General features: G+C 42.6%; 1 protein-coding gene across 2 annotated transcripts in view; it reads left to right on the forward strand.

Annotated features, from left to right (window-relative positions):
- LOC144799842 (solute carrier family 23 member 2-like) overlaps positions 1-12,513 on the forward strand; it is a 533,849-nt gene that overhangs the window by 284,635 nt on the left and 236,701 nt on the right. For both annotated transcript variants that reach the window (XM_078671540.1, XM_078671460.1), the window contains exon 4: positions 6,053-6,212. In XM_078671540.1, coding sequence (XP_078527666.1) covers positions 6,053-6,212 — 160 coding nt within the window. The remainder of the gene's footprint in view (positions 1-6,052; positions 6,213-12,513) is intronic.

A 12,513-nucleotide genomic window follows, 5' to 3' on the forward strand; every position in this document is an offset into this window, starting at 1 on the left:
ACAAATAACAGCATCATGATTCTACAATATGCAGATGATACACATCCCTACCTGAAATTCTCTGCTTCAGACATCATCCACTGATTGACTTGGAAGCAGAAACTAGCTTTTGCCTAACATGCGAACATACTGACATGTTTGTAACAGATTGAAATTGCTGAGAACTGAATTGATATTTCTAAAATGAGTTGTGAAAAAGATTTTTTGCCCTGATGAAGTTTCTACAAGGGATGAAATGCATTGGCTCGGTTTGTCAAAAAATGATTGATACCTGGATTATGATAAAGAATATTTTGAAAAGAAATTCCGACGTTTTGGAGAATAATTCTCAACAGAAGTAAACACTACTTATGAAATTTGGATCTAAAGTGATTACAACTATATACAGAAATCATGAATATATGAACAGAGCCTGAAGCTCAACCCAACCAGTTTCTGTTATTTGTCAAGGACAATGACAATAAACAAGTGTGGAAAGGACCCCTTTTTGTATGATCATCACCCCCACCCGTGTTTTTGGACTGATGCTGCTGCTCTTTTCAACTCTTCAGCAGTAGCAGCTGCCACCGAACAGGGGTGTTAAAGAGGGAGGGGATAATACATGTTTGTATAGAAACACTTACCTGTACTGCAGACCGGTGCCTCTTCTTCTTCTGTCCTCATTCCGAGGAAGCACAAAGACTCCCAGAATTCCTTGACCAATCACAATGCTGCCTTAGCAGCATTGTGATTAGTCCGAGCATGGTGGTTCAGCACGTAGACATGCGCTGGCAGGCAATCCATTTTCTTTATGGAGGCTGTATTGCAGCTTGGGTGGAGAACATGCAGAGTGCACATGACGCTTTGGCCAGGGCAAGACGGCCGGCCAAACCATCATGCACACTTTAGGTACAACATCCCTCCCTGCCCCGCTCCCCTGGCATCAGCTGCTAGCTGAATACAGAAAACAAATTTATAATGAACGTCATTATCATTTTATTTTTTGTATTCAGTTTGCAGTTCAAGCAGTGGGGCGACGCTCCTCCGCCTTAGGGGAGGAGCTGCCACTGCTCTGCAGTGCACTGGTCTCTGCTGTTCAGGCCCCAGTGAATGCTATCTGACCCCAAAAACAATTGGCTAGTACAAGATAGACTCATTTAACTTATAAGTCCATGGTATATAATACAAGAGGTACCCAGGGCTAGCAAGTTAAATTTAACTAGTGGGCTGCAGCACTTACTTATGCCAATACTACAGTGGCAAGGTGGAAAAGTGACTTGAGGCCTTCCACTGCAGCCTGGTCAAGCGGCTCTAAACTTGCGGACTCAATGTGGCAACATAAACCCTTTTGGCAGTTGAAATCCTTCTTTTGTAATATGAATAAGCCCCCTCTAGGGAAGGCCTTGGTCTTCCACCAGGCCCCATGCTTAATATTAAAAAGAAGGGCATGTTCCTTTTGTGCTAAGAATGCCCTTACAGTGACAACACAACAATTTAATTTTCACTATAGCAAGGCTAGAGGTCCCATTAACTAACATGGTGTTTCCTAACCACAATGCTAAGTGTTAACTTCCATTTGGAGCCACTTTATTACTTCAAGGTATCAAATGAATTTTAACATTGAACCTCCTTGCTGAGTTTGAATTAAGGTAACTTTTAATATAAAGGACAGTTAGAAAGTCTTTCCTGTCGATCTGCAGTATTTGATACACAAGACAATATACTGCCCCCCCAGACCCCCAGGAAGTATGAAGTGCTCCTAGAAACAGAGAACAAAGGCATTTGCTGAACAGAAGAGGTGTGAACCCCCGTATCCGGTGACTGCAACACTCGTTCGATCTCATCCTGGACTACAGCTCCAGCCCTTAGCTACTATGAAGACATCACCTGGTCGTCCTTTCTAATTCCTTATACTTGACTCAACTACTTGATTTCGGCGAACCCGCCATTCTCATAATACACAAACCCCGATTAGGACCGGGTTGGAATTATCACCGGTCCCCCGATTCTGCTCCAATGTGAGGGCTTCAGCCCTGAAGAGTCATGGGTAACTGCCCCTCTGACGAAACACATGTCGGCTGGTTTTCTCTTTGGATCTCCTCTTGAAGGAGGACCACAACCACATATAAAACTTTAAGCATTAAGGAATGTTTTGTCGATCTTGTTTTCTTACTTATGTTCTTGCATATTGAGGACCCTGTTACAGACACAGTTATTAGCTTCACGTGTGCTCTGGACTTTGCAAGAATGTGACCTTTGATCCCAACAAGCTCCTGCATTTACTCCCATGACGCCTGGATAGTCTTGGTTGCCACTTAAGTCTCCCACCTAAAATACTAGGAGCCTGACCGCCTTATATTAATTTATTTACTCTCCTTTTTAGGTCTCGCCTGACCCAGCGCTTGCGCTGGCCTGGCGAGACTTTAAGCAAGGGCTTAAAAAAATGCTACTGCCGGCTACAGCTTGCAGTGAATGTGCGCTGCCACGCGCTTGAGCAGAGGCCCCATATGGCGTGATTACTGCATAACGCGCACCACTCCGTGCTTCCCACGCAATCACTATCGCTTCCTGACTCACGGCCGCTGCGCTTCAGTGTAATCAAGCGCTGCTATTTGCAGTGGTCGGCGCATGGTGAGATTCTTAGGGGATCTTTACGATATTTAAAACACTAGAGGACTCTTGTCGCGCGTATGTCGGATCGATGGCGCAGCAGCGCTCTGTAAATGCGGCTGACAAGGTGAAACAACAGATGTGGTCCGAGGGGGTGGATAGATTGCAATGCACCGCGGTCACACGCATGTTTAGCACAATGTTCTTTTAATTTGCACACGCTTATGCTTTTTGCAGGACTTCCAACTTAGCAAGGCACCCGATTCAGTGTATTAAAGCACTTTTTAGCTCCAGCCCCGCTTTCAATCGTGCGATTCCCAATTCAGTGTAATCAAGCAGCTACCTTTTAGCCCCAGCCCGACTTCAACAGTGCACGCCCTTTATGTTATCAGCACAGCGCTCCATGTGAAATTAAGATCTACGCATTGTAAAGAAGATCATGACTTGCAAACTATTTGCCTGGTTCGAACGGGCCACATGTCAGGACATATGCCCCGCGTTGGAAACCAGGAAAGTGCAACAAACTGCCGTATAAGCATTAATAGAATGTCAGTCACAACCCCCAAGCAGCAGCGCACTATTTTAATATCTGAAGCAGGAACCAGGTTTACTCATAGCGTTTACGCGATTTAAAGATACAATCTGCAGTTCTGTGTCTTTAAAGGAACGTCAAACTAGTTTGAGTCCTTCCTTTATGTCTATGACTTTAGCCGCACCCCTTTCCTGTAAATACCCAGCGAGATAAGGGCTTTAGTAGTACCCTGCATGGCACCAGTGCAGCGATTCCAGAATTTCCGCCCAACCGGGGGCAATAGTGGGAAGAGCCATTGCAGCAGCCGTTCCAAGAGTAGAGCCGTGCACAGCCCCCTTACTAGTTTGACTAGCACAGAAAAAGAACAGAAAAAGAAAAATACAATATTAAAATAAGAAAGCCACAAAGCGGGTGGTGCAGTGAAACAAAGCCTCATTATCTTTTGGCTCGCACAAAGTACAAGGCGTTGGTCTTGGGATAGTACTTCAAGAGCTAACCAGGAGACGAGCTCTCCTAATATTTGGCATGTAAATTATGCAAGTATATGGTTGAAATAGTATGAAAGACTTAAGATTCAAAAACAAGACCACGCCTTTTTTGCCGCTCACAGGTATAATTTTGTCCCTGTTATTCCTAGCCTCAATGAGACGAACAGGGGGGTGGTGTTGTGCTGGTGTGAGTTCAAGCGGAAGATCCTCCACTCTTCCTAACAAGCATGAATGGAGACATTCATCTGCAACACAAGCACAACAAGCATTGGCATAGCCAATAGGTCTCGCTTTTGGGACCTTATAAGTGTTTAGCCATGCAACAGTTGATGTTGTTGCACCAAGGATATTGTGCTGCATAACTAAATACTTATAAGGTCCCAAAAGCGAGACCTATTGGCTATGCCAATGCTTGTTGTATATAGATATGTGATGCACTGTGTGATACACTTGTATATTAAGATGACTGTATGATATATTGAACACTATTTGTAACAGGTACCTTAAGTCACTCCAGGTGACTTATTCTGGATTAGAGATGATGATATCTCTACGGTTAGAGATCGCACTGTTTTAAAGTGTGTAGTGCAATGCACAGGTTTCATGGTTTAAACTACTGATATTCTAATGCACGTCATATTTTGGTTTCTGTGTTCCTTCTTCTTTTTTAGGATTGTTGAACTGGATAATATCCAGTTTTCAATCCACTCACCCTGTGTCGAAGAGTTGGATGGAATGCCTGTGGATGCATAACTCCAGCTCAGAATAGGTTAGAAGTACAAGGGTCTTAGGGACCTAATGAAATCTGTGCATCTTGCGAAGCAGATAAAACATGCCTACCTAGAACGGACTCACTGGCTCAGCAAATCCCTCTGTGTCATGATTATATATTTTTTCAAAGAAGCGTGCCCCTAATTTGGGGTACATCCCCTGGTCACTGCAATGTCCCCTGCAGGGGTTGTGAAATTTTTCCAAAAAATGTCACACTGAATACACCTTCGTAAACATTCAATTATGATTTATTTCATCTTTTCATGTCAGAGTTGTAAATCACTCTTTTTTCCAAATGTTCAAATTTCCAAAATGCATGTTAAAGATGAAATAAATCATAATAGAATGTTTACGAAGGAGTATTCAGTTTGACATTTTTTGGAAAATTTTCACAACCCCTGCAGGGGACATTGCAGTGACCAGGGGACGTTCCCCAAATTAGGGGCACGCTTCTTGGAGATTCATTGACGTGCACAACGGAGTGCACACCCTGGAGCACGAAACCACTACGAATTTCATTCAATTGGAGTGCGGGTGTATGAGAATATTTATGATATATTTTTTAACATATCACATAGCCCCTCTTATTAAAGAATTAGGTTTGGGTTCTCTGGAGATATTTTTAGTGTACTCCCTCCAACTCTGAGGTTGAACCCACTCGGTGGTGAGTACCTTACCAGGCGAAGTCCCGATGATGAAGCATGCCACAAGATTAGCAATGCATGTATATGAGTGTTCTATAAGAACACGTGTAGTGCGCCTGATGAGCACTAAGGAGCAGGCCATAGTGACTGATTGTTTTGGGAGACACTATACACTTTTGGCTTATGCATGCATAATGCTAGCCTTTGTGTCTTTAATAACATCAACATTTTATCTGCATAGTAACTGAAGGATTGCCCTTCTCCAAGTGTGTTCATTGTGTTAACCGCTGGAAAGTATCAAGAGCAGTAATTATGTTCTACTAAAAGACATTAGTACCAACATTCATCGAGGTAAGAAGATGAGGAATATAAGAATAGTAAATTAATACTTCTCTATTTATTCTTACCGTAACAATATGCTGGTAGTCGTTATTCCGGAGTCAGTACAGATTGATAGTATTTTGAAATACAGCCACTGTAATAACACATTATAGAATGTGACCTTAATGCTGATGGAGGTGTTCTTTATTCATTCTTTCCCCGGTACAATACACAGCTTACTATCCTCCACTGCATGTCCATGCTGTACAAATTTGCTGAAGGAATGCAGCTGTGAGGAGACACACACAATGGTCAGTGCCTGATATATGGAGAGACTCATCATCCTGAGGACCCTGTTCATATTTAAAAAGGGTTACATTTGTTTTAAAAAACAGTTTCTGATCAGGGATGTAGTGTAGCACAGTTATCAATCAGTTGTTCAGTTGGGACACTAAGAAGCACATCTCTCTGTATAAACACAGCTGCATTTTACATATACATGAATTAAAGTTTCGTTTTTGGCTGTTTCTGTCAATTCAGGGTTATTAAATAAATGTGCACTGTATCCTTGTTTACATGGAAAGCATGCAGAGATTGTTGTGCCAGTTATTACATTTACATATTTTCATGCATGGGATGTACACAAGCGTTTATTTACCAATTTGCTAAAAAGACATTTTTATAACTATTTCCATTAATGATACTAGACTCCCCATCGTACAAGGTTCAAGCGCTTCGTTCCTCACTCCTGCCCTTACCATGATGTCCCTCCCCAAGTGGAAATGCCCTGCCTGGACACAAAATTCTAGCCTGGTAAATACTACGTCACTGGAGTTCAAAGAGGTGTGGCAGTCGAGGATACGAGAGGTAAGCCGTTTGGGGGGTGTTGATATCTCTGTTCTTTCTTGTCTCTTTTTGAAACATGTTTGAGTATTGCACCTGCTTTGGGTATACTAACATAGTTAGAAGCTTGCACAGAACTACCTGGTGTATTAACCAATGGGCACACTGTCAGATTTATGAGTAATTTGTTCATTCGGGTACAATTTGATTTTTAGCCTCTTCTATGCTCATGACGAGCTGAGCTCGTCATGAGCCACGGCGCTCCGGTGCTCATGACGAGCTCAGCTCGTCATGAGCCGTGGAGCGCTCGCATGCGGGGATAATTCCCCTGCTGTGCTGAGCGTTTCACGGCAGGTAATGCACCTGTGACGAGCTGAGCTCGTCATGAGCACAGGAGCGCCGTGCCTCATGACAAGCTCAGCTCGTCATGAGCATGTGGGCGCCGTGCGCGTCCCCCTCCCTCCCAGCACAGCGGGAAATTAACCCCCGCAGCGAAGGGGTTACGTCCTATTGCCAAAGGTCCATTGGTATTATCAGGACAAAAGGCACAGTTAGTCAAATAACTTCTACTTTTGAAAAGGGTAAAACATATAGAATTATAAGTTAAACACTGTTAAAATGTGAAGTAAAATAAGAAAGATCTAGTTACTCCATCTCCCAGCTCTACATGTGCTGACGTGAAAGGATTGCCGTTCACACTACAGGCTGATTCCTGGCTCTGTTCCAGGTATGGGGCTAAGGCTAATCCTATAAATCGGGTAGGCAGAGGGGTACAGCGGCTATGCTCTCAGTGTTGTCTTAGGGCTATGTGCAAACCTCGAGAGCCTCTAAAACTCAGTTATCATGGTTGGACTGTTCATTATCTTTACCATGTTAATAATGCTGATAACTTTGCTCTGTTCCATCTGCCTAATTATTGCAGCTCATTCTCTCCATGCAAGATTAAGATTATTTCCAAAAAATTATTGAAAACGTACTTGCATGAGTAACACAACGAAAGGGTGAGATCTGTTTCCACGACTTCCCTGAGGAGTCAGTGTGTCATGTTCAGCTTGCCACAGTCACCTTTCACCCCTGCAGTGGTTTCTGAGGGTGTGAAAGGACTCAAGTCCCCAGATTCTGAAGTTCCATCATCTTAATACACAGTCCAATTATCATAGTAGGAACCGTATAACAAACAAGTAAGACAAAGGGATGCTTGCTGGAAGTCATTGTCAATTGTACTTTTACTATAAAATACATGACCGGGGGGAAACTCTTACTTTGCATGTACTTGTTATACAGAAAAACTGTAAATGACATGCATGAAGCACTCATTAGGTTGTTTCAAGAGGGTAAAACAATCCTGAATAAAACAATAATGAATAATAATATCAATATGATTATTAATATCAATGTCATCTATGTAAAAGCTCAAAATAGCATGCTGTAACCATGAGTAAATAAAGGTTAACAAATGAAATCACTAGAATAAATGAAACGATAGTAACAAATGGAGGTTTGGGGCATCTAAGTGATAATGAACAAGCAATTCTTTTGAGAGCTTGAATATATCTCCCTTCTTGGATTTATTAATTATCAATTACTGCAACCACACAAGTGGCCGCCAGTTCCTGATGTTCCAGCCTGCTTCTATTGCTTCTGTTTGACCAAGTGTCACTGCTGCTGCCTGAGTTTTCCCACCTGGGGTTTCCCGCTCACTGTTTTTCCCACTAACAGAAGCTCCGCCAACCCCTGGACCTACTTAATTCAGGCAGCAGCACAATCACACTTATAAGCATCTGGGCACTTAGCCTGCCATTTGCCCTTGGCCTCCTGCTTCTGCTTGTTCCAACCTGATCCAGTTGTCTCTGTTTGACCAAGTGACACCCCTGCTGCCTGTGTTTTCCCACCTAGGTTTTCCCGCTCACTGTTCATCCTGCCAACAGAAGCCCTGCCCACCCCAGGACCTACATAATGCAGGCCGCAGTGCCACAACGTAGTTGGGCCCACTGGTGGGCCAATCACAAGCCCATCTGTGCCCATCAGTGCCTGGACCATACTGAGTGCCACAAGCCCTGGCCCTCTCACTGATACAAATGTCCCGTGTGGTTCCTGGCACTCAAGAATCACTCCTGCCTCGCACTCCTTTATATTTTCCTTAAACAGTTAGTCCATTTGTAGTGTAGTTCCTATCATCCCAATAGGCTCTGCGCATTGGAATAATACCTACAGCAGTAAAGGCCTAGACCAGACGTTAACTAGGTCTACTACTGTCGATACTAGACTTAAAGTTTTTTGGTTTGCCAGCTTAGCTCAGAGTTCACTAGAAACTTTCTCGAATGTTCAAGGAGGACTTAACTTCCCTGATTAGACAAGAAGGGATTTAGTTTCTGACAACCATAGAACATGACAACTTTGCTCTCCCCTAATCAAGAGTATATCTCGAGAGTCGTGTGAACAAAAGGCAATTTATTTTACTCAGTCAGTACGTGCATTCTTAGTCTCATCAGATTGTAGAGAAAAGGAGGAGACGGGCGTGTTCAATAAAAAGGTGTTATTTATTGATCAGTCTCTTTTCTCGTACAAGAGAAATGGATCGATATTATTGCAATACTTATAGTTAAGTAAAGTGCATACATTAGAAGCAGAAGTATAAAATAATACTGTAAAAACATTGATATGGTTTCTAAGCCATAAGATGTTTTAAAATGAATAAAATATATTACATACACATATACATTTGACTAAACGTACTCAACTGGTGTTTCTAGATACGCCTACCCCGTGTACCTGACCTAAGTCGAATACGTGGGCGGGAATAGAAAGTTACAGTTTAAGTTAAGTTTGTTTTTGCCAAGTGAATAACTAAAGAATTCTCTGTGAGGGGTTATTCAGTTCTGTACCTGGAAGTTAGGATGAATGAGGAATGGTATCTCTCTCTCTGGTCTCGATATTCCAGGCTGCCTGCGAGGGCTACCCAGAAACGCCGGGGCTGGAATTCTCGGCAGGAGAAGTCAGCGCGTCTCTCAGCGCGTCAGGAAGGCGGGGCTGCTGCCAGCGGGGTCTGCTCTGCTCTTGGCTTCGGCAAGTATGGCTGCTCCGTCTCGTCACCACGCGTGTGTTTGCATAGGGCAAGATCGGTAATATTTATACCTTTAAGGTGCCGAGATTGACATAAGGATGGACATAGATACGTCAATAAGGATGTCATACGACTTGCTCGTTAGCACATTCTTTTACTGAAGTTCTCGGTGAAATCAAAACAATGGCCGCAGGGTTTTGCCCAGGTTGTCATAGGTTTGATTTGTTATGAGAACTCCGTATGCCTTATCAGGGGCTGGAGGAATATCGCTTGTCTAATTAGATCGCAAGCGTTATGACCTAATCAGATAACACGTTCCTGTGCCGTAGTGTCAGATAACGGTATCTGCATCATGGGGATTTTCTGCCTCATGGGCTGATTACTAGTTAACTTGTTAGTTTACTAACCAGAATAGGGTCAGGAATAGGGGGATCGATTCAGAACCTATAGGAATATATCACACCCACTCCACGCTAACTATGTACATATTTACTAATCTATGCATAGTATAACATAGTACAACATACTATAGAGTATAGTGTATACCTTACCACCCCAAAATACATAAATGCATTTCGAGATTTTTCAAATATACGGAAAAATTGCAGACATATGTATTGTATGCACTCAAGCTGCAGAATAATGCCAAAGTAATCGCATTTGTATACATTATTGCTTATTTGGTATATGAGAATTACACATGAAATGGCTTCTTAATACAGAAAAAGGTTCGAGACCATTCCATCACAGAATAAAATATTTATGAACGTATCAGCGGGCAGCTAATGTCTATAAGCAGTCTAAAATGTAGAAACCTTAGTTCTTTAAGAATAGTTCTTACTTTAAGCAGAAGATAGTGTCCCGAAAATATGCAAAAATATTTGGGGCTGCTGAAAAATTGCTGTCCGTGAACTGGAGGGAAAATCTGTTCATGTGACTTTATTTTTAAAGTTGAAGGCCGAATTCAGGGAACGCCGTGTGCGAGCTTGCTCAAAAGTCTCTATTTCTGCTCTGGTGAGAACATCATATCATTTAGGCTTTCGAAAAAACTGTCAACAGCTTCCTGGGAAAGTTCCACTAACTCGGAAATAGGTGTAATCATGCATTCTTGCGCATGATTGTCTCCATTGACATTCTGATTTGCATTACTGACAGAAGGTCGTACCTGTTCGATGCTGCTTTCATCTTGAACTTCACTACCCATCAATCGTAGTGGTGAAGCTTCCACGAATGCCGTCATCAGGATTGGTAGCCTTTGAGGGCAGCACAAAGCATGAACCTTGATCGGGCTCAACAATGTTTCTGCATCCATTGGCGCATCCGATTGTAGCGTTAGACAGGTGTCTAACACGCATTCTTCTCCGCATAGCAGACACCTCAATACAGGTAAAACACATCTTTGCCACATTGGTCGAAATGATAGAAACCAAGTCATGTTCAGGTCTCTAAGCCGGGAGAGTCCCAGGATTTTTGATATCCGGTCCCGGTATCCAATGGCTAGGATTGTTTCTTCCCTTGTCGCAAGAGTTTTGTCTGTGACATGGTTTGCCATAACGAAAAATAAGGACTAAGAATAGGATTCCTGCAATTAGTCCCAGGATCAGGGGAAGTCCGCCAAAAATCGAATGGACGAAATCTGGAAAAATACCCAGTATGGCTTTGAATGGTGTTAATGCCATCGAAAATACTGTCTTAAATACCTTTGAGACCCCATTGGTATCAGAAATATTTAAGATTTCATTCAGGATTTCCGCGAAATGTACGGGGGAATTAGTTGATAATAATGTATGTATCTCTGCAGTCGTCCTTGCGACTTGTAGATCATACGTTTCTTTTGATGACGAGAGCCTGGTAGGCGTCTGAAGAAGCACTGTTTTCATTCTGCTTAAAGTATCTATTCGAATAGAAGTAATTTTCAAATCGGGCCATGCCCTTGCCTCCCTGTCTGGGAAGGAGCTGGGGAACAATGAGCGTCCACAGCACTTGACCTTCGCAGTCGTAGTTACTAGATAAAAAGTCCCGGGCATAAGACTACAACATTTGCGGTCTACAATAAGAATGTAACTCCCATTATAGAGTCTTTGAAAGAATGGTTCTATTTCTGTTGCAGGTGCGCCTTGCTGGTGACATGAAAGGTTGTATGAATTCCCTTCACAGGCTCCATGCAAACTAATTCCGTTACACAGAAACGTGCCGCTTAGTGACATCGCACAATTATTGCCACTAAGAAACACTTTCTGTCCTTTATTACTGACACATGCATGTGAATAGGGCAGGTTCCATGTTGTTTTAAGGTATCCTTTTCCCAATTTCTCGTACATGCCAGCCTGTATATATTTTTGGCAGTATTGAAACCTGAAGGTTGAGATTGGAATATTTATTATCCCATGTATTATCCATTCACTGACAGGTCGTTCTGACATTGTCATTGGTAATCTCTCAAGTTTCTCAATGCTCAGGATTGTATAATCAGCACCCTTCTGGGCCATACTGATTTGTCTATCAGTAAGGTTAAAGATATAGAATAGTGACGTTGTGTTGATTAAACGCCAAGGCACATAGCCTGAACGCAGATTTTGTAACGTCCAGCCAAGCTGTACAATAGAACGCAATTGAGACTGACCGTGTTGTAATAACAGTAAGTCTTGCGATAATATGTCGATTGCTGAAGACACAATGCTGTCCAAAGAAAAAATTCTGGAGGACAGAGTCATTAACCCATTGTCCACTACAGAAAGTGATTTTTCCAAATTAATACGGTCAATTTCCCGTATTCTCTCTGCTGTCTCAATTTGAGTAACCTTCCAGGCCTCATTGTATGCTGCATATACAGAGGCTGCTATGAAACGCTTTTGACGCTGTTTGCGTGGTCCCAAAGTGAAATCACGCAAGTCAGCACCATCAGTAAGTAAAGTTAGGTGTTGCTTAATTTCTGCCAGTGTGGAAGTTTGTAGCCATTGAAGGCATAATTTGCCCACACTGTAGGTGGTTATTATCCCTGGGTGATGTCTTTGAGGATATCTAGGGTCTGGCCTGGTCATTTTGAACCCCTGTGTTTTGTTCAGGAATCTGTCTTGACAGTTATTAGTATCTGTGGGCCAGATCAACCACTGTTTCCAATCAGGATGTGTTCTGTTTTGGTTTAATATATGGTTTACGTCTATCTCTTCATCTGTAGAAGTGTTGCTAAACGTTGTTGGCTTTGGAATAGACGGTTTAATTAAATCTTTGATTTTGGCTAGGCCAAGACAGGTGGTTTGT

This window comes from Lissotriton helveticus, chromosome 1_1 (assembly GCF_964261635.1).
Source record: "Lissotriton helveticus chromosome 1_1, aLisHel1.1, whole genome shotgun sequence".
Lineage (NCBI taxonomy): Eukaryota > Metazoa > Chordata > Amphibia > Caudata > Salamandridae > Lissotriton > Lissotriton helveticus.